The sequence below is a fragment of the Patagioenas fasciata genome, chromosome 12 (genome assembly GCF_037038585.1).
Source record: "Patagioenas fasciata isolate bPatFas1 chromosome 12, bPatFas1.hap1, whole genome shotgun sequence".
Taxonomy (NCBI): domain Eukaryota; kingdom Metazoa; phylum Chordata; class Aves; order Columbiformes; family Columbidae; genus Patagioenas; species Patagioenas fasciata.
Genome location: NC_092531.1, coordinates 8,373,164 through 8,396,721, shown reverse-complemented (window position 1 = coordinate 8,396,721; position 23,558 = coordinate 8,373,164). Strand labels below are relative to the sequence as shown.

At 38.6% G+C, this 23,558-nt stretch overlaps 1 protein-coding gene across 6 annotated transcripts in view; it reads right to left on the bottom strand.

The window, feature by feature from the left end:
• HMG20A (high mobility group 20A) overlaps positions 1-23,558 on the bottom strand; it is a 66,291-nt gene that overhangs the window by 24,794 nt on the left and 17,939 nt on the right. For 4 of the 6 annotated variants that reach the window (XM_065847373.2, XM_065847370.2, XM_065847371.2 and 1 more), the window contains 9 exons: positions 22,053-22,148; positions 19,806-19,953; positions 18,230-18,445; positions 15,203-15,335; positions 14,806-14,837; positions 11,114-11,189; positions 10,027-10,242; positions 9,224-9,367; positions 4,243-7,013 (listed from right to left, as the gene is read on the bottom strand). In XM_065847373.2, the coding sequence (XP_065703445.1) occupies positions 9,231-9,367; positions 10,027-10,242; positions 11,114-11,189; positions 14,806-14,837; positions 15,203-15,335; positions 18,230-18,445; positions 19,806-19,953; positions 22,053-22,141 (1,047 nt within the window). In that variant the 5' untranslated portion in view covers positions 22,142-22,148 and the 3' untranslated portion in view covers positions 4,243-7,013; positions 9,224-9,230. Of the gene's footprint in view, positions 1-4,242; positions 7,014-9,223; positions 9,368-10,026; positions 10,243-11,113; positions 11,190-14,805; positions 14,838-15,202; positions 15,336-18,229; positions 18,446-19,805; positions 19,954-22,052; positions 22,149-23,558 lie in introns of those variants that run through there. The other 2 variants (XR_011740997.1, XM_065847374.2) reach the window with 2 other exon arrangements.

Below are 23,558 nucleotides of genomic sequence, written 5' to 3'. Positions count from 1 at the left end.
CCAGCCCTCAAAGATCGGTAGGAAAAGGATACTGTATCTGCCTGAAACAAAGAAAGATTTTTAAAAAACACACATGCAAAAAAAAAAAAACAAACAACCACACAACTAACCAGGAATTAAGTTTCCACATGCAGCAGCTCTCTTACTGCTGCTCCCACTTACAGGCTTTCCCACTCTCGTTTTGAGATACCAAGATTTATCATTAGAGGGCACTGCTTCCCCCAGTAGAAAACGGGTTCCTTTCCTTAGGTGGATAGATACTTCAGACATCTGGAAACATACATTTATCACATAACTGTGAAGTCCTGAAACGGGGTTGCAGCTGGAATTCCATTTTTGCATTTGTTACTTTTTCTGCTCAGAAGCACTTCAAGAGCGTATGGAATTTGCAGGTCACAGTCCAAACTTACTGAGCCTAAAAACTCCACTCTTTCTGCACTAGCAGTAAATGAGTAGGTGAACATTAATGCAAAAAATAAATGCAAATTAGATTCCTGTATCATCTTATTCCTGCTGCCCTTATCCTACAAAGTCCTTTGACAGATTTTTTTTTTTTAATGGAGTGAGGGTAGAACGTAATTCATAACTTTTTCAGAAAAAGAAGGATTGTAAGCAGAATTTGACTGTGCATTTACGTCTGTCAAGGCTACTCTCTGTTAATGCTAGTAAACAGAAGAAAAATGATACTTCCCTGCTACATATGAAGTTCATAGCATATACCTGAAAACCACACACCAGCATACAGCTCCATTTCTTCTAAAAGAGCAGATGCTCTACTTATGTGTGTTTTAAGAGAACCAAAATGTTCTGAGGACAATGTCAACGCCCTCCACAATTCATATTTACAAGGAAAAGATGACATGTAGTGCCGTTTCAGAGCATATGTAACATTCATGCTAAAAAAGCCACAGTCCTTTCCAGATTAATTTTCTAGAGCTTGTCACTCTCCTGCTGACTCACACTTCTGATACACTTACTGCATCTCTTCCCCCAGTCCAAACAGTTTCCTTCTCTTCCTCCAATATTAAAGAAACAAGAAGAACCCAGGCAAGAATTTGAAGCACCATAGAGGAAAAGAAACTTCCTCTGAGAAGAAACAAAATACTAATACAGTTGTTAACATCCATTTTGAAGGGTGAGGGGTTGAAACAGTATGTTTACAGGCCTAAAATTTCAGCTTGGGATTTCTCTGCAAGTGTCCTGGGTTTAAACAGTATTATTTCAAATAAATTAGATGAGGGAATTCTCTCTTGACTAACACTGGAAGAGATTTAATAAAACTCAAGCTGCCCATACAGATAGAAACAGAAATCCCATGGTATTATTACTCCAGATTGAAAACTAGACCTCTTTCCGTTTCTCCGACAGCTCAGTATTCGGTGGATGTATCATTCTTCACCTGAATTTAAGGAAGTCAGATGGATATCCAGCAGCCAAGGATTTGAATAAACAGAACTCTTTACACATACGTATTTAGAACCCAAGTTTATAAACAAAAAGGCCATATGGACTTCATGCACAGACATACTTCTAGGGAAAAGCAGGAACGTCCTTCATCTTCCAGAGCAAGAGTGAGCCGAGCTACAAACCTGTGAACAGTAGTGTTTAACAGCTTTAGGAGACGAACCATTTCACCAACAGGAAAAGAGAAAGCAGAAGATCTTAAACTCCTCTTCTATCTCAGAATAACTGGCATCAATTCATTAACGTATACACCATTATTACTTAATATCAACAAGATGATGTTTTCAACCATGGTGTACTAGCATAAGCGCAGGGCCAGCTATGGGTCCAGAGTAAATCAGCACCACAAAGAACCCTGTTGCTGGGTCCAAGCAGATATGCACATGAGGAACGAATTCTAACAACCTGCTTAAATACTTATGCTTAGAATATTCAAATTAGACATATGCATGTTAGTAAGTCTGGAAGATTATCCTGCTTATGTTCTTCATAATTCTTTTTACTTACTTTTCCTACAGCTTATATTCTATGAACAGTAGCATTTGTGATCAGGCAGAACCTTTTCTAGTTATCAGCAGAAGAATCAAGGTTTTCTGTTTATTAAAGCCAGAGAGCTTCCCAGATCTTTAATCAAAACTTTCCACATGCCACAAGCAACCTGGCCTAACGAATTAGCAAAACGTACTGATACTTAAACTTTCTTGAGAGTTTTATATTTCTACAATCCCTAATGCAAAACAACTTCCCTTTTAAAATATTTTGTCCCATGGTACTATAATGAACTGCGGGAGCACTCAGCAGACCCGTTCAGAATCCCACTGTACTGTTTATCATATTAAAAAGAAAATATGTTCTCTTCCCCTAAAACCTTCAAGCTAGGACAGAAGTTTTGCTACACAGAACAGTTTCCAATATCAGTGAACTATTTGCATGTAAGTGTAGAGGAGGATGTGGGCTTAATTTCTGATGACACAAACCAGGACACAAAGACACACCTCTCTAGTGTTTCTCTAAGTTGGAAAATTTTACAATAAGAAGCCATGCATTATCATGTCTAGTATGATTTGTACAGCCACCTTTTCCTCTTGCTGCCCTCCAAAATTGTGCTTAGAAATACCCTAGCTGTATGTGCTTGGCTTTACTTCGGTATAACTACTCAAACACTTGTATTGCACAGGCTTCCATATGCCAGTAATAATGCAGACTTCAGCTTCAAACCTTGAACAACTCCAATTTTTCTATCTTCAGATACACAAACCATGATAAAAACCAAAAACCCACAGCATAAGAGTTACAGGTTTATTGAAACAACCCATAAATCAGTTTATAGAAATGTTACTCCTTGTATTACATAATGGATGTGGATACCCTACCCCCTACCCAAATAGGACAATATATAAAAAAATCCAGAGATTTTGCAATTTAGATGGTAAACCATGAGTATATGAAAAGAAGTTAAAAAAACCTTCATTACTATGAGAAATGAGGAAGAAAGAAGCAGCAAAATTATTCATGGTTCACAAGCAGAAAAATTCTGTAGTAGAAGTAGACGATAGGCCTGAGTGAACTTCTGACTCTGAATGATACAACTGAACTGAAATAAAAGATTTAAAAAATACTTAATTTCAGACTCCAAATTCATTACCAGCAGGAACCTGCCCAAGGAAAGAAGTGATCTTTTCTTCTCAGAAGAACCCAAAGCCCTCAAATCCCCCTTAACCTCTCCTAAATAATTACTAATCATCAGTCCAAATGACCAGCAGCAGAGCAAATGGGGTAATAGGAAAAAAAAACCCAGTAGGGATACTACACTGCATTACATTGTCTTTGATTGAGTATGACTGACCACCACCAGCTCTGATGCCACATACAGCCCCAGAGGTTAGAAAGGGAACTGGATCTTTATCTTATCACCAATTTATTGCTGCTTTGCTGTACACTTTGCTTTTATCTTGACCTACCCAGTGTCACATAGCAGCTATTCTGCTATAGATTTCCCTAGATTCCTTCTACTTTTTTATATCTTAATCTTTTCATAATTGGTGTTTCACAAATTCCCCAAAACACTGTAAATCTAAATGTGCAGTATGTCCCAGAGAGCAGATAGTATCTGAACCAAGCCTGTTGTTACACAGAAAGACCAAGCATTAATTTGGCAATCAAAATAATGAGGTGTGACCACAAAAGTAACATAAAGACATGGTTGCTTACAGCACTGTGACCTCAGAAAGAGCACCAGTGCAGGCAGAAGTCACCCAAACTCCTCCATAGGGGATCTACACCCAAAGTATAGATTTCACAAGGCTACAGTTTGGTTCCATAGTCAGCAAGCAGAACATACAAAATAAAAAGCTAGTAGAGAAAAAGAAAACCAAGCAGGGGGAAACAGGTATGATACAGAAGGTTCTTATAGCAATAGAAAATAAATATGTCGGTGGGAAATTAGGGAGGACAAAGGAAGACAAGGATGTCAAAGAAGTGCTGAGGGAGAGAGATCAATGACATTTTTAAAGTTATTCAAGTTGTGGAACAAAGGTGACAAGAAGGGCCCTGGTAACAATTAGCTATAACCAAAGATGTCTGAAGCTTTCATCACTATAAATAATAATCACTTCGCTTAGCTTTTTCAGAGGGAGATACACTTAGGATGGAGAGGTGGAAGGGGCATATTATTTCCTTTCAAAGCTTAATGTGGAGTTGCCAAAATCTCTCAGACAAAGGAACAATGCCAGTGATGGTTCTTTCATGAAAATGCAGTTAAAATTGAATCAGAACGGATTCAATGTCAAACAATTTTAATGAAGCAAGTGTCAACCAAGCACATCAACTTCTTAAAAAAAAAAGGAATTCTGAACTTTAATTACAAAAACATGGTACAGAAAACTTGGCATCTCAACAATTCCAAACACATTAATCCAGCAAATGGGTTCTGTTTTCATATATTTCTCTTAACATTTCTCTAAGTGACAACAGCATTTAATCCCGTTCTTCTCTTTGACGTCATCTTCATTTTTTATGTCTTTATCAGTCAACACCAAAAATGTAAACTGAAGCGACACTCAGAAAAAACTGGAGAGACAAAATCCATTTTTATAGGGTTAATCAATGTAAATAAGAAGCTTCTTAATGAGACAAAACATCATCTGTCACATCATCGGTAAGCAAGAACTTATTCTTTCCCCAGATGCCTCCCCGCATTCCTTGTATAAAAAAGATTTGCCAGCCCCTAGCTAATAACATTGTCTTAGATTTCTTACCCCATCACGCTTGCATGCTACTCAACAGCATGTTGCATTAGCAGTGTGCCACGAGCTGATAGTTGCATTGAATTTACTTAGGCAGGGGTAGCCTGCAGCCACCAGACCTTATTTACGGCATGGGTAAGTCACAGCCTGGAATCGCATCCTACTATCGTATCACATTATGATTTCTGAAGTCTATGTAGGGTACAGCTCCAGGTCTTAGGCAATATGCCACTGACTGAACTTCAGAATTTTGTAAATCAACTTTTGGCTATGTACTGCATTTTGGCCACTTCAATAAATGTCAAATATCAACTCTAAAAAACAAGATACACGCAGGAGATGAAAATATTGGTGCTTCTTCTGGAGACATGATTAACCTGCAGGATTTTTTTTCCTGCACAGTATTTGTTATAGAATCCACTAAAAAAGTTCATGCCAACATCAGTTGGTCTCATCCATGCTAAGGAAAATGGAGGTCAAAGCAGTAAAATGAGGTTCCTTTTTGTGAAGTCTTGAAAATGAGACCGAAGACAACAGAAAGCAGTTTCCTCCCTAAAGGAAGACTTGAATTTACATGGAAAACCTTGCTGCTTGGCTACACCAATAAGCCCATGAGTAAGTAGAGACCTGACATACAAAGGTGTTGATCTGGAGATGGCTTCAGGCAAGCATGAAGTCCATGTGTGGGAAAAGAAGAAACTGCTTTTTATCATCAAATACTTGCATTACAGATACATTAAAGTGATGCTGACTTCAATGCACTCCAGTAACAACAACAATCTCCAATTCATAACAGAGAAATCTTAAAGATTTCTTAAGGAGGATCAAGGACACTGTCACGTGGAAAAATAGCATTTCAACCACTACCATAAAGCCCAGAGATGTCCAACAAGCGCTCAGCCAAAGTCTGAATGAACAATTTGACAGGAACCAAGGGGCAGCAAATGATTTGCGTTAGTGCAGACAGTAGGTGCCTTCATCTTTGACAGGAGGTACAGCGTAGCTCAGCAAGATTACACACTCAAGCATGCAGAGTTCTACTTGATGCAAGTGAAAGGCCATTTAGGTCACACTGGACCATAATATGCTGAATGCCATAGGCTCCACAGGCTACACACAAAAGGTGAAGGCACTTACAGGCTGTAACATAGAATTCTGTGAGCTGCCATAGGTACCAAGCCACTACTAAGCTTCTCTGCTCTAATAGTTCATGTAAAAACACATGTGCTGCTTCCAGGCATATTGCTTCCCAGCACTGCCATTTCAGGAGAGCAGGAAAAAACGCAATCGCCCTGCCCATTTCTCTTTTTATAGAATACCACTCTCACCATGAGATTATTCTCTCAAAAACCAGGCAGTAACATTAAATCAGGCTGAGCAACATAGAGAAGATGGGCAAGCTTTATGTTTTCAGTCTAAAATGGAGATTCCCATTTTCCCTGCTAAGAACTAACATTTCACTTCCTGTCTTGATTACCACTTACTACTTTGCAGTAGTAAAATGAGTAAAATATTCCACCAAATATTTTCAAGAAGTAACAGGAGATCTTCACAGAATAGCAGGATGCTATGTGCAAGAGAGGTGCTTGAAGAGAGTGGGGAGAGAGGAAATCTGTCTTGGAATCAAGTCACAAAGCACCAACCACAGCCAGTCTCTAGCAGGGAGCACACTCGCACTGTAGAAGTTACAGGCTAACACAAAAACCAGGATTCTGTTGAGGAAAAGCTTCTATAAACATCGCAGGCAGGGTAGAACAAGACAGTACACCAAGGAAGACTGCCTGTAATAGCAAAGAACACAGGCACTGCTATCCAGTACTGCAAACATCAGAAAACAAGATCAAAAGAAGAAAACCGAAGTGGAAAAAGGTAATCCCACAAGATAAACATGAAAACAAAATAAAGGACACTAAGACAGTAAGCAATATAACACATCAACACTATTACTACAGCACGTAGGCTGACTTCATTTCACAAACTGAGAGATTTCATCTCTATAGGCAGCCAGTCCACAAAACGTATGCACCCTTACACTCAGCAAAATCAGTAAGAAACTGAAGATTGCACAAAAGTTGCATGCTCTTTAGTATTTATACAGAGGACAGTTCCAAATGTTTAGTGGGCAGTGTCCGTGGCTTCTTAAGACCTTTTAATGCATTGATCTGTTTGTCTCACTGACAAACCACGACAGCAGGGACCAGGACAAACCTGCAGTTCTGCCTCCCACCCCTAGTTTTTCCCTCATGGCTTCTTATTCCACACTGGCCAAAAAAAATTTTGTAAAGCATCCCTGGGTCACGAGACCTGCAGACAGAACAGAAAAGTAAGTGTTAGAAGACTACATCTGCCAGGATTAAATAGGCACCGTGACATTATTTTTCAGACAGTTTATCTGAAAGCACAATATTAATAAGTCTAGTAAATAAGCCTACAGAGACAGAACTGTAATCAAATTCCCGTTTCCATCCAGAGTGCTTAATAATTAAAAATTTTGTCTTCTCCCCACACACTGTGTACACAAAGAAGTTCTCTTTACAATGTACTGAGCCACCAAAACCCACTTCAGGTCTGTGAAGTACAGTGGTTTTCAAAACTTACCTCTTTTCTAGGGAAGCCCTACTTTTTTCCTAGGTTTATACCCAATAAAGCCCAAGCCCTTCTCCCTTCTAAGACTTTCAAAAAATACAATCATTGCCAGCTGAATGTCAGTGTAATTAAGAGTCCTATGAATTACTTACATCTAGTCACATGTACATATCTATATAATGAAACTAGGTGATTATTAATTACATTTAACTGCCTTGTACTGCTTTACTGCTGAAAGGAGGGAAATGATAGGCCAGGGTAGAATGGAATGGAGTCCAATTTTTCAACTATAAAGTAGAAGGAGAATTTCTAAAGCAAGAATTATTTGTTTTTTCCAAACCAATTACAGTTTATCCAAGAAAAAGATACTTGCATTTTTAGGAACAGCAAAATTGTCTGTCATTTAGGAAAAAATAATCTGCCTGACATGAGGACCAAAGTCTAGATTTTAGTAGCTTTGAAATGATTTTTCTGGCAAGGTGCTTACAGGACAGATATCTGTTTCATGGCCTGGCATGCCCTTCTAATAACTGATTGACGAGAAACTGCCTTCCCTCTCACACATTCTGTAAAACCTCCCCATCCCCTGATTCTCTTTCTGAGCTTAAGAGTGCTAATTGAAAACAGTATATGAAAATGAGGAGGTTGATGAGCTACTGAAAAATCCCAGACCTGGATCGACAAGCTGTTCCCTTCATAAATAGCAGCAGTAAAGGCACTTCTTTATTCTGCTGGGAGCTCTGTCATCTCTTAGAACTATAGTCCGTTCCATCTGGCTACCCTCTGGAAGGACAATGATCTTTTAGCTTAAGCCACGCTATAATGGGGAACGTGTAATTAACTGTTCTACACAGTATCACAAAAGGTCAGGAACAGAAAGGATGAAAAGCCCTGTCTGGTTATTTGCAGATGGCACAACGCAGCTTTATTTGCATTTCTAAACATTATTCAAGACATGTACAGTAGGTCTCTACATAATAAATGCCTAAAGAATCCAGGTACGTACATAATTAAAACAGAAGTAGGCAAACTCCTAATGGCTGTCTAGTGCTGCGCATCATGGGGGAAGCAGGGAATAAGTGGTGTGGGAAATGCAAAGCAGCACAGTAATGCAGAAAGACTAGTATTTCCTTGTTGTGTGGTTTTTTTGTTTGTGGTTTTTTTTTTTTTTTTTTAACCTGGTTCCTTATTACAGTTTTCTAAGCTGTTAAACAGAAGCAAAAATACAGAACTATGAACTCAGTAATAATCGGTGCATAAGCCACATGATCATTAAAGCGTCAGCAAATGCTACATATGGCCTGAACTACACACCAGGGCTTCACTTGCATGTAAACCTTCATAACCAGAAGAGCTTGACTACAGGTGCTACAGAGCAGGTAGTTGTAGGGTATTTTCAGTTTATAACAGAGATGAGTTCATATGTAACCTCTTGAGAGAAATAAACTTCTCTGTGACCATCAGATGCCACCATTAATACAGAATTTTTCATATTTACTTCACTTTAGGAACCTTATTATTAAGTAGACACCCTGTAACTAAAAAGCAAATAATAGTTGTTTTTTGGGTTCATTTGTTTGTTTGTTTTTGGTGTTTGTTGTTTTTGTTTGTTTTGTTGTGTTTTGGTTTTTTACACCATTCTGTCAATATTCTTACCTTACACAAATACAGTTAATAACAGGACCAACAGCTATTTCTGTCTTTATACAAAAGATCTTTGAACTAAGGGGAATTTCAGAACCCTTTAATGCTGCTGGATGTTTTTAAATCCATTTGACTTTCATCAAGTCAACCTGCTCCTGTGGCTTTGAGGAAGAAAACTCTTTTGATTGTACAATACGGTGATCAGCACAAGAATCAGTGTCAGAACAAGTGCCAGAGGTACAGAGTAGATGCCAGACAGAAGCAGGCCAGGAGCAAGCACTTACCCCGTGACTAGCGTTCAAGTCTGTTTACCACATCTCTGACTGTGGCTATAAGGTTCTCATTCTCCTGTGGGTTCGCCATAATAATACTGTGCAGCCTATTCATGTAAGAATCAATAGTTTCCATCGTGGGTGTTTCCCCGCTACCTATAGTTAACACAGTAAAATAAGCCACATAATATTTAGACAACCACAGCTATTCCAAAAAGTTAAGACTATGCGAAGGGCAACTTGTGCCAACACGCAAGCTGCTATAGGAGGTGATGTTGGCATGCACTGCCTCTTGTGACACATTCTGTAAAACAATGTCCTCCTAACTCCACAAAGTGAGTAGTTCCAAGGATATCAAGACTAACGAAGCATGGTTTTCTTTGATTTGGGTCTCACAGTTGATTATAACAAAGTTTTTCAGATGGGCATTTATAGTATCTAAGCGGATTCCCTGGCATCTGACAATACAGATGCAACCTTCCTTTTAATCAAGGAACCTGCAGGTCCTGTCTTTTCTATTTAGTAACATTTTCACAAAACAAATGAAGGAGAGCAAGGACTGAATGTGTGTCTCACTTTATTAGGAAAAGAAGAGTAAGAGTAATAAGAAAAGAGACATGTTGAAATAAAGCACTGACACTGAACCTTCCCCTGCACTCATTTTAAGATTTCAGTACCTAATACAACAAAAGCCCAGAAACAGCCAAGACCATAGAACTACAACAGCAGGCCACATGCTGTACATTCATTGTACAAACATCACAAGTTAAATTTAATGTGTCAGGCAGTCACAAGGAAAAAAAAAAAAGTCTTACCTGGTAGTGGGACTCCAGCAAAGCTGGTTGTGAGAGCTTGGCGTAAGGTCTCTAGATGCTGTTGCAGCACCGTGTTGCGGCTACGCTCCTGTATCACATCTACCTCCAATTTCTCCACTGCAGTACGCATACTCTCAACGTGTTTCTGCAGAGCAGCATTCCTCTCTTCGAACTCCATGTTGGATTTACGCAGCTGCCGCAGCTCAGCTTCACGTGCTGTGAATATCAAGGCATTCCCATGTAGTAGAACATTACAGAAAACGGAACTATGATTGATAGGTAATGAAGCAGAATGTTCTAGAGTGCTCAGCTGATGATTACAAATGGTGCAGTTCTGATTTACAGATGAAAAAGCATCACATAATGGAGTGCTAATAGTGCCTACAGCAGTACTTAAACAGACTTAATTTCTAGAGAGATAGTCAAATTAGAAGACATTCAAAGTATGAGAATGGAAGTGAATAGGGGAATTGATTAGGAAGGAAGACTGCAAGACTGATTCCAAATGCATTCAGTACGACACAGCACAGCAGGGGTGGCAAGAGGCCTGGAGAAAAGATACCAGTTACAAAAATACATTTCTATTGATCATCAGGAAAAGTATCTGAATCTAAAGTCTGTTCAGTCAAGAAAGTCTCTGGGAGATCTGGCAAAAAATCCTAAACTCTTGGGACATGCAGCTACAAAAACCAAATGGAGTAACAGAAGATACATCAGTGGAATCTTCCACATATCCAGAGGAAAAAAAATAAAATATTGCTAACTAGCCTGAGTCATCATCATGCTGTATCTTAGATATTTCTTAATCCCGAAGAACAGCAGGATCCAGCTTAGAATGCCAGAAGTAATAGCATGTGGAACTTTAAAATAAAAAGCGTTCTCCAAACAGGACAGTTGTGGAAAACAAAGTCAGGAAAAACTGCTTTTCCAGCCATTGTGGTTGTACAGAAGTAATCTCAGAGCACTGACCAACTCTACCCAAGCCATTACTTGAGTTGAGATGGACAAGTGCAAGGGCTCTTCAGCTGGACAGCACCTGGAAAAACCTTTGGAAGGCAAGAGGGAGCCCTGCAAAAGTTTAACTTACCTTTACTGTGATTCAGGAACTCTTCTGTGAAGATTGGAATATCAAAAACAGATCTCTCTTTTGTATCTGCTTCCTTCTACAAAAGAAAGAGTAATATATATTACAGCTAAATACTGTTCATTTTCAGGACTTCATGAAATTGCTTTGATCAAGAAAACAGAAAGAAGGAAGATCAAAAACAAAGGCAGATAAAGAGCTGGATAGATGGAAGATACTTCCAGCTCCCACCAAGAAAGACCAAAGGGTAGGTCTTGGCTTTTTAAGGTATAGGTTTAATAAAGGTCAAATAGCATTGTCAAGAAATATCATACAACAAATTAAAATACACCCTTTCCCCCAACGACATTACACAATATAACAATTCACTTTTAAAACTATCTGAATTCATTTTTACTCTCCATTGGAAAACAATCCATCATCAACCAACTGACACATTCTGAAATAGGTTATACAGGAATATCAGCCAACAGGGGACAAAGTCAGCAAAACGCACAGTAAGTTTCATGGTTCTTTGTCTTTCACTACCAAAGCAAAAAAGAAAAGAGAAAAATAAGCAACTTTTCCCCACAGTACCAATCCACCTGTCTGTTCCAAACTGGAAGAGATGTTTTCTTTGAAACATTTAGATGGATGCTGCCACTATTGAAAAGAAAGTATATAAACATGATTTGTAAGAATCTATGAGGAAACCTGCTTACAGAATATGTAGTATCTTAGAAGGATAAAGACGAATACACATAGGCATATTTTGCCATTAGAAAGCAGCTGTTCACCCACGCTATGGCAGCTGTGCATTAATGTGAGGAGAGTTTCAAGGAATTGGATTGTTTTCTCCGGCATTCTGCAAAAGCAAAAACTGCAAAATGTTTTTTCACTTGAAGACACACAAGAAGTTGGACATCTTAAGATAAAGGCTGTAGTCAAGGGCCTCCTGTCAACTTACAGATCTCTTCACCTAATTTCTGATAAAGTTGGTGAATTCAACTATGTGAACTTGAGGTTATTAAAATCTGAGAGCATTCTGGATGCAGAAGATACAATGTCCATCTATGGTTTGTGATCATAACAGGCTTTCTTAAAAAAAAAAGCAGTAGATGCTCTATAACTTAGTCAAAAACCTAAAAAACCTAATTTGACTCAAGGAAAAAAACTACTAGAGTACATTTCAGTCACCGTTTCTGCAAGTCAAAATCAATGGGAATTAATGCTTGCTTTAAAGCCCGCGTTGCTACTGACAAAGTCAATGCAAATTTGGTTTGATCAACCGCAGCAACTACAATCAACCTGTTTCTTAATATAGAAACAACACTAAGCATGAGATAATCTCTGTGGAGAACAAAAGCTTTTCAAACCTCTCACATACCGCAGCTGATAATGTACCATAAATTCATGCTCCAAAATTACGCAGTGTCAAATGTGATTTGGTGCCCAGCAGAAAACCTAAATGTTTAACAGCTGATAAGGAAATTCTGGCACCTGAGCTCAGAGTATCAAATTGATGTCTGCCACATAAAGGAGCTAGATGGGGTGAGCTGAATGCCATTTGGCAGTCAACCAGGATAGACAAGACTAGATGGAACTTCAGATGATCTGTCTTTACCTGAGGAGACTGTCAATTGATTGTTTTTAAAGTAAAAGATAAGCTGAATTTTATTGTTTGGTAGAATTAAAGCTGGAAAGTTCTGTATTTGCTGAGCAAGAGCTCAAAGCTCACTTGGTCTGGATCAACTGGGGATGCACTAGGAACAGGCAGGACTAGAGAGAGGGGAACAAACCTTCCCCAGCTCTGTGAGACGCAAGTAGAGTGTTGCTAGGATTCCTGATCACATCATCTCACCTTCCCAAGTCTAATCCTTTTGTTATTTTTTATGATAATTAGTATTTGAACTATTAATTGCAAAACTTTTTGGAGGTCACCTCTATATACAATACTTCAAATTAGGTCTACATTGATTCACAGAAACTAAATAACAAACATCTAAGTGAAGTGAGGGGAGAAGGAAAGGTTTCCTTGACCTTCTGTTCTTTTATTCTCTCAAGAAATAATTTAATCAGATCATACCTATTAATCATAAACACAATGATAATAGTCAGGTGGCTAAGAGAAAGTAGCAAGAAAACTAAAAGCTTTAGTCTTGCTTCCAGTAACAACTCTAGTACACACTTCTAAAAGCAATCAATCTTTTCTACTTGTTCCCTGCCTTTGCAGGATTATAGCACCCGACTCCCTTGCAGAAAATATGCGAAAGCACATCAGGTGATAAGCATATGGAATTTTATAATATAAAGGTGAAAAATGCTTAGCAGTCAAAGGCACAGGCTTTCAGAAGAGAATGCCTGCCTAACACGTTGCTAGCTCAACTATGTACAAACTATCTGATGAAGATTTAAAGCCCCACAGGGTATGGAGGACTTCTTTTTAACTGCATTTATGATGTGAGATTTCAGTAATGATAGCTTGAGTTCAAAGGATGAGCGGTAAGACTCTGAATTTGTAGCTTGCCAGCTGTATAATTTAAAGGTTATGTAAACATCAGTGTCAAACTAGGACTTGAAGCCTTCAGTAATCTTAAATTCAACACCTATAGAAAGAAATCCTGGGGACCGTGTACTTCTGAAGATTGATCTTACTGCAAGTCCTTCCTTCAAGAGTTAATAAAAAGACACACCAAAAACACGCTACCAAAGCATTTTCCTGGAAGTGAAACTTATTTTCCTTAGACAAGACCAGTAGCTGCCTCTCAGCAGTTCACAGCCTTGTCACTATGTAATGAACACATTAAAAAGCAACTTGAATGCTTTCCCAAGGCAAAAAAACCTCACAAAGAAAAACAGATATTTCATGAAGGCCTACTGCTTACAAGTGAAGAGGCTGAGCATAAACAAGATTTTTCATTGCTTTGTTTGCAACTTATTGGTAACCATGACAGCTCTGTGGCCTTAGGTAATACAACAGCAGAGAGAAAGTTTCAGTACTTCAAGGGAAGAGATACTAGAGTCACCTGGATGCACGAGATTTGTGATATGTCTCTTCAACTACAGCATAGGCAATTTATGGCCAGATATTATTACCCTTTTCCAACATTTCCATATGCAAAGTGGGCTGAGGTTTAAGAAAGATCTCCCAAAGATTTGGTTGCTTTACATATTTTCTTCTCAAGGAAGCCACAAGCATTTATGTTACTGCAGAAAATCAGTACCTCAAAACAGAAACCTAAAGGTGCTAACTTGGAACGTTTATCTGTATCTCAAGATATTTAAGTTTTACCTAGATGTTTACTTATCAAATAATAAATACAATTCTCTACTTTGAAAAATTTCGAAGTAATAATTTTGCAAGTTGACCCTCTAACACACCAGATACTCAGAGGCTCAATTATACTGACTTGCACGTATTTATTTAACATTACAAAACAGATCTGTGTTTTAAATGTACCATACACTCCCACTTTATCTTAGATCGCTTGTATCTGCAAAAGACTTAGTAAAATTAGTTTTTATCATACTAATGTTAGCATGAGAATACTCAGTTGTTTCTAACTTTTGATCAAAAATCACATCGGAAGAATTCATATTCTAAACCTCTGATTAGGGTCTTCAAATGGCATAAACTCTTTTTTATTGACTTCACTAGAAACTTCCATCATCTGAAAATCTACTCACTGATGTAAGGGTAGAATGAAGAGGTTTACCTCATGATCATGGGCTGGCTGTCTTGCTCCATCTGAAAAAGAAAACACAAACAAGATATTCCCCCAAAATACAAAAGATTTGAGAAATCAAGAACCAAAGAATTAGAGCAGTTACACAACCATAGTTACACCACAGTTATAGAGAGAAAACTTGTGCAGCTTTCCTAATAAGTCACAAAGAAGCTGTGTATAACTTTGATGCTTTTAATGCACATCCTCCAATAAAATCTATATACAGTTAAATTTACATAAATCTAATCACTTTACAGTTGATGTAAATGCCATAGAAAGAACACATTCAGTTCTTAACAAGCCTTTAAATGAATATCAGGCTATGTGACTAGCAGGGAATCTTCTGTTGTTCTAGCTAGGCACATATTTTTGTCCCATTCAATACCTTGTCTGTGTGATTTGCCTTTTTGCCTGTCCTGTGCTTTCCTGCTAAAGACTTTGTAGGCTTCAGTCTTCTGATACTGCTCCAGCTCCCGCATATAACGCTCCTTATCTCTGTCTGCTTCATCAAGGTATCGCTGAAACAAAAAAGTCCAAGAGTTTCAGGGAGTTTCCCTCCCTTCAGGAGGAAGGGAAGAAAAAAAACTTGTCAGATGAAGAGCTGATCCATTTCACCTATGCAAACAGGAAAGGAGTGAAGAAACAATGAGAATGTATGTGAGATGCAGAGACATAAGATCTCTGGATAAAATAACTTCTCTGATGCCCCTTTTGCTCACTTTTTTTCTTTTTATTCCAAACACTGTTCTGTTAACTCTTTTTTATTACACCTAGAAGGAATCTGCTACTGAGCTACTCAACTGAATATTACCTACACATCGTAGAACAAATACTTAAGAACTGCCCTTCTGTGGCTGGGATTAAATGCCACCAAACAAGAACATCATGCTTTAAGGTTCGGATCTGTAACAGCGGGATTCCAATACACTCTTGCTTTCATGCCCCAGAGACAAATAAAGCACTACCATTCTACAATCACACACTTTGTCCATCTGAAAAGTGAACAAAACACAATGACTATTGGAAAAAAGTAACACAAAGATAAAAGAGTCTAGAAGGTTATATCAGTTTAATCTATCTCCATTTAGGTTAAAAATTTTTTTCTAGCCTGAAGATATTTCATACATCTGCATTACAGAATGAGTTTAACTGGAGAATTCTTAAGGAAAAGTGATAACCATTTAAGGAGCGGTCACAACACTCAATGTAATCCTTTCAATAAAAAAGTTGGCTTTTGAATTCTTTCCTTCAATGAGTTTAAAATTAAATGGAAATAAGTAATAAATCAGACCAGACCTTAGTGACCTGGTCTTTTAAGTTAGTGTGACAATACACATAATAACTTATAAATTCCATGCACCTGAAACATTGTTTTGACCCTGCTGAGAACACTTCACATTCCAGATTAGGGTGCAACTTTGGTGATGCTGGGTTTGCATTCATTTGGACATTGCGTTCCTCCCTAGGACATAAATTCTTCTTCTCCATCTCCAGCAACGTGCTGTTGAAAGGCTGCAGTAGCTCAGTTAAAAACAGCACAAGTTTTTCCTCCTTATCCTGTGTTTCAGATCAGTAAGAATGAGCTCTGCAGTGCTACTTGTAAGTAGATGCTCTAGGTTTTCTATTGCAGACCTATACATCTCGTTAGATATTTCCCCATGCAGGGGAATAGCAAAAAGAATTATTATTAGGGTGTTTGCTTTATGACTATAGTAATGGTCTTTTTCTCGGGGAGACTCACTATTGGTCAGCCCAGCCAGCTCAGCTGACCTGTCCTTAAGCTCGCTAAATATTATACAAAGGGAAGTAGCAAGACTACAGGGCTGGAACAGGTGAAGTGCGAGACTTATCCCTCAACTTTGACATCAGACAGCTAATTTGCTAATATTGCTGGATTATGGGACACCAACCTGCAGAGCAGTAGTATACTGTGACTTCACTGCTTGCTTCAGGAGAATGACTTCATAGTTGTTAGCTAACCAAAGCCAAGATGAGGCAGCTTTAACAAGAATTTTGGGCCATCATTTTAGAGAGATAGGCTCTGACACAAAAGTGGCCTTCACTGCCTTAACAAAACAAGGCAGGAGAAACTGATGGGACGGAAGTGCTCAGCAGCCTTCTTTCCCTGACACGCTATAGGTTAGAGACTCACAGCTTTACTCAAAAAAGGACAGATTCTCTGAAGATTTAAAAAGCAGCACATAGAAGAGAGATTTGAACTCCATGTCCTTTTTCCTAGGTTAAATCTGTCTCAGACATTATAAGAGGATGTTAAGGGCAAGGGGTAGAGGGGCAGAAAAAATTTATTTTCTTTCCTCCTCTCCCAGCAGACAGCAATATCATTCTCACTACAGATGTGTTACCAAAATCAACTGCTTCGCCTTGACACACATTTTCCATTACAATTAAAATACTATGCCTATGCACCTTTTCATATCTCTGTACAACCTGTATTCTACAAGCTTAGCAAAAAGCAACAAAAAGAACTCTTGTTTTTTGCATCACCCCATTTTTCATCCAGCCATCATAGACTTTTCAGTATTATTTTGTCCTTAAAGTATTTTCAAAAGCTTAGCTGTCCTGATAAACTCGCATAATAGCATCAAGCTGCGCTGTGATTTAACTACTGCTTTGCTGTAATCTCCAACTGGCAATAAGGTAAGATGGATGGTGGATGGTAAGACACTCATTAGCAATATGAAGGTCCACTCCAGAAGGAGTTAAAGAACCAGACCAAACATTGTCTTGGTCCTCATTCATCTATTAGACAGTGCAGAAGGCCACAGTAGTCCCACTGACTGAAAGGTGGAAAAAGAAAAACCCACACTTTTCCTGAGGTAATGTGTGTAGAAACTAGAATATGTAACTCTCACTGTCCTGTTTATCATACAGCTCTCAATTTTCTTTCTACGTCTAGCAATTCTTTAAAACATTGTCTAAAAGCTTATTCATGTTAAGCACCTCCTCCAGCAACCTGTCCTTTTGGTTCTGCTTGTCTTGCTCTAGGACACTAGATGTTTATATACATCAATGAGTTTGTAAAATAAACAGATGTACAAAATCCTTCCAAGGTCTTGCCAACTGATAGGTTTCAGCTGTATCTGAGTTACACACAGTTACATCCAGATGGATTGCATAAACCATGGGAAGTCTCACTAGAGCATTCCCCCATGCTCTGAATATATTCTTGTGCTATCTAGAGGACACAGTTCTCCTCCAGTCACACCTGAATAAGACGCTATGGGTCTACCAGGGTTCGTTATTTGAACTCTGGAGGACTCATGTCCCTTATTTTGAAATACATTCCTAAACACAACTTTCATCAAAAGCCTATGTTAACTTCCTCACTAAAGAACAATATTCCCATTTAACAGTAATCATAATCCAACAAGGAAAGGGAGTTTAACGATACCCGTTTCTCCTCAGGAGGCAGCTTACTCCATTCATTGCCCAGCATCCTGGTGATCTCTGGGAAAGGGACTTCAGGCCTCTTCGCTCGAAGCTGCTCCCTACGCTCGTTCATGAATCGCACATAGCCTGTGAGGGGGGACTTGGGGGCATTGGTGTCCCTAAGGGGTTTCTTCCTCTTCCTCCCTTTGGCCCAGCCTCCTCGTTTAGTTCTTTGCTGCTGCAAAATGAAAACGGAAGAAAATTCAGATTGAAGGAAAAGAGTTACCACCCCTGGAAGGAATAAATGCTCAAACATTTTCATCAGGAGTGTGTTGCTGCAGTACAACCTCTCCACATATATAAGTTTCAAACCTTAGTGTGGAGTAATCCTGACTTTCCTCTAAGCAAAGCCAAACAAGTCTCATTGTGAAAAGCTGTTTGCAGCATCTCCTAGTCCACAGGGAAAATAAAATTACATTTGCATCAACTTCCAACTGTAAAACCATGAGGACTGATAACCCATTAAATTATCATCCTAGCTAATATAATGGCAAGTTTTTTTTTAGTGCTTGGTTTTTGGTTTTCTTTTCCTGTTTTAAGCTATTCTCACCCTCACATACCCTTCCCTCCAGTCTTTTGCCTCAATATCATGTTTGAAGAGATTTTCTCTATTAGTTAACAATTTTTAACTAGTTATTTTTCCCCTTCTGAATCTTTCATCTTTGTGCATTCTGAGCTGAAAATGTGGGTGAAAGGACAGTGTATAAGCTTTTCTATTCTAATCTGTTCCATAGGTTTTCTTTCCCAGTAATCACCTCCAATAGAGAGATGAACAGACTCCAAAGGAGAGAACATTGTAAGATACACCTGTGGCACACTGTGAGTTCACAGGAATGCCATAATTACCACTCTATCCTCTCTGCTTCATACTACTACTATAGCAATCCCTGGACAACACTATTTCCTTATGCTACACAAATACAACTGTTTCAGTACTTATAATCTCTCCTCAAATCAACATGTTCCTGCCATCATGTTTTAGTTTCCTTTCTGGAATTTTACTCCTTCCTTAAACAAGGACCTCACAGCTGAAGACAAACCACAAGGAGGAATATCAAATGCCTCTATCAAAAAAACCAAAACTACTTTCACATCAAACTTCAGATCCTTCATGATTTAGTCACTGAAAAATCAGTGTGGGATTGTAAACAAGGTACAGTTTAAAGTATTAAGCATAATGCTTTCAAAAACATTAGTTACTCTCAGAAGAGTACAATAGTCCCACTGACTCATGAGAGAGAAAAAAGTATGTTGTGGCAGCTGAACATTCAGTCTTCAAAACAGACTGACTGCAGCACCAGCCTGTGGACCCTGCTGGCTAAGCTAGAGCTGTTCTCTGTGCATTGTGACCACCACCTTGGCCATCTATGTGCAGCTGTGCAACACAGGAGAAAATCCAAGAGAACCAAGAGATGAAAATGGCACATGGATGAAAATTTGTGATCCTATCCAAAAGAATCTGAATAGGCAAGGCAAAATAAAATGACAAAACTCCACAGTCTTGCTTCATTGAGAAAGTCACTATTATTTCATCTCACCTCCTCCTCAGGCTTCTGCTCAGTGTTTTCAGCAGTATTAGAGGACTCATTTTGCAGCTGCTGAACCTGTGACAAATCCTCCACCAAATCTGGGTTATTCGCAGACTGTGAAGTTCCGCCACTGAACGAACTCTCAGAATGAGCTAATCTGAAAAAGCACATAAGAGCCAAAGAAAAAATTAAATCTAAATCACTTCCCCACTCATCTTCTAAATGTGCAAAAACGTTGTAAATATATTCAGTTCTTACACTACTACGGAACAAAAAAGATTTTAAAGCGTCATTTTTGAAGAACTGGCTGTTTCATCCCAGTAACTGCTATAACTACCATAGTTACTAGGGATTTTCAAAGACAGTTTGATTTTTAAAGTGTTATTTTATTTCATTTTTACTGGAGCTTTTGATTATACAAACAACTGTCAAGCAAGTAAACGTTTGGATCAGAAATCAGAAAGCATGAATCTACGCTTCCCTAAAAATACCATAAGGAATCTGAAATGAATGGTTTCATCTTCGACCAATATACACCTTTCTGGATGCATTTAATATATTTATCCACAAATACACTTACAGGTTTGTGGTTGTATATGATTTTCGATTGAACTTCATTCAACATAATCTCCTGTTGATACATGTGGGCATTTTAAGCACAAACATGACTAGCTCCCAACAGGCTCCTGAACAGCCACTATTTAATTTTGCTGTAAGAGCTTTATCCATCAGCCTTACTCCAAGAAAGGGCAAGCTGTCTGGAGACAAGAAAAAAACCAAGCAAGCATGCAGAAATATTTCTGAAGGTAGGCAGACAGAAATGAGCACCCATTTTGGGGCAACAATCCCATTGTCATTCTCACCACTGCACTTAGTGGCCAAATTAATAAAAGATTTTGAGATTCCTCTCAGATTCTAATCCTTTCTTGAGCCAGGCTAACGATTCCTTGGCCTTGCCCAGTTACATTAGTGAAAATTACCATAACAGCAGCATATGCTTCAAGTCTACTTTGTTCTCTTACTCAGATATACAGCTGCTTACATGCATACCAAATTTTAAATATTTAAAATAATTGTTCCTGTTAATGTAGAATACAGCTATAGAAAACTGAGCTATATTAATAAAATTGTTAGCTGAATGCCTACAGGAAAATGTGACTTCAAATAGAGAGAACAGCATATTTTCATTACTCACTATAATCAGAAATTGTGGCATAATTACTGGTAAAGACACAAGGGCTGTAGAGATCCATGCCTGACTTTCAGATATCAGATTGAGTTCATATGACTAACAATTAGAGATGGAGAAAGGAAACAAAGCATACACACTCCCATAAGTTAATCGCATTTGGGCTGTGTCAAGAAGAAAATGGAACAATACAGTTTCTTAGAATCACTGTTGCAGTTTGAAGAACATTTCAGCTTTCCTATCCACTACCCCTCAGCAGAAAAGCTTTCTAAACTACACATGGAGAAAAAACTTCCATGTAATGTAGCCATTTGCAGCAAAAGCTGACAAAAGCTCATTCAATGCATTAATACCTCTTAAACACAAACCTAATTTGAACATGTACCTCATTTGGCACCAGCAGGTTTCAAGTCCCAGATATGTAAATTCAGACCTACTTGAAGCAAGTGTGTCCGTATTCCTTTTTACAGGGCTTTACCTGCAAATTCTGAATTTTATTGCTTGTGGCTTTACAAAACAGAAACTTCAAGTATCAAAACACAGGAAGAATCTTGCATATTCCTGAAAGACAACTTCTTTTATCGCTGAGATTTTAAAAGAGCCCACTGTTTCAGTCTGTAAAAGCAGAATCAGTCTGACAAAAACCAAAGACGTCATTTTCTCAGTGATTTTCCGAGATCAGTGATACATGGCATATCTTTAATAGAAATAATTTATTTAGTAGGGACCACTGTAGCCAATAGATACACCCTCCCTCTCTGCTCACATCATGCTATCTAGATTTATCTTAAAGACAGATCCTAAGGAAGTAAAATTTGAAAAGTTAAGGGATGTTAAAGGGAAGTTTCCCATCATTTCCATCAGTTCAGAAGAGTCCTGGTTTCTTCTAAATGGAGTCCTGTGATGGTCTATCAAGGCCAAGGGAGTGTTGTAGGATTCATTTTTGTTGGATTTATTTTTTTGTTTTATAAATTACTTCAAATGTCCTCCTTCCACTGAAATGATTTCCTTGGCAAGACTAGAGATAGTATCTATCAGCTGAAGGTTAAAAGTAAGTAGTTGCTTACCCAGTTACATTAATTTCACCACCTTCCTTAGATCCATCTTCATCTGCAAAAAGCGTAGGAAGGGTGGAGCCAGCCACCAAGTTCTCCATACCTCTGCTAAGAAAAAATTAAGAAGGAGAAAAAAGGTAAGTTAATTATCTAATTGTTTCCCTTTAGCAGCACTTCAGTTTAAACATCACAACATACCACAGATTTTTTTTTTACCCTGTAAACCAATTGGCTGGTCATAGGATCTGTTCTGAGGCCAGACAGCTATAGGCAGCTGTGCTTAAGGTCAGAGAAGAAAGATCATAAATGATGCTTCAGTTCAGAGTTTCCCTCTTAACTGAGCCCTGTGCCAATGTCACATCCTTAAGAAACTCATCATTTCTGACTCCTTATCTCGAAAATTATTAAAGCTAAGCACACTGCTTCTAGGTGGTATAGATGTTGAACTCCAGCAGAGAACATCCTTTGCTCATGTGTAAGACAAACTCAACCAGGAATGAAGAAATCTAATTCCTGCTCTACCATGAGCTGAGTATACCTTTGAGGCCTCTACCTCAAGAAGGAACTCTGGCTTGCAGATTTTAAATGCTCAGTTACACAAAGCTGTAACTGACCTAAACTAGCATTGGCAACAGTCCTGCTTTGAGTGGGAGGCTGGACTAAGATGACCTCCAGATGTCCCTTCCAAGCAACATCTGCAGTTCTCTGAACCAGAACTGTACATTATGCTTTCTCTCAAAAACTATAATAGTATCTCCGACATAAAAAGGAAGAAAACTCAAATAACACAATGCTTCTAGGAAAACTGGCAAAACACTGTGGTGGAATATATAGGATTTTAATTATTAAAGGAGGAAGAAAAATATTTCCTAACATGTAGAAAAGAATCTACAACAAAGCTGAGGCTTCATATAGTACAAGAAAATCTGAAAATTCAACTCATTTGAAAGAGCTCCTCTCTGAAGTCCAGAAAGCTATTTAAGCACAGCTACTAAATTTACAACATAAATTACTTCGTGCAGTTGTCAAATAAGAGACTAATGAAGATTTGCTTTATGTTATACAATCTTTAAGTTTTGTAAGTTAAGGAAAAAGTCCTAATATCTTCAAAAAAGGAAGCTTAAGCTTTAGACTGAAACAGAATCACAGAATGTTACGGACTGGAAGGGACCTCGAAAGCTCATCCAGTGCAATCCACCTGCCGGAGCAGGAACACCCAGATGAGGTTCCACAGGAAGGTGTCCAGGCGGGTTTGAATGTCTGCAGAATAGGAGACTCCACAACCCCCCTGGGCAGCCTGGGACAGTGTTCTGTCACCCTCACTGAGAAGAAGTTTCTTCTCAAATTTAAGTGGAATCTCCTGTGTTCCAGTTTGAACCCATTACCCCTTGTCCTATCATTGGTTGTCACCGAGAAGAGCCTGGTTCCATCCTCCTGACACTCACCCTTTATGTATCTGTAAACATTAATGAGGTCACCCCTCAGTCTCCTCTTCTCCAAGCTAAAGAGCCCCAGCTT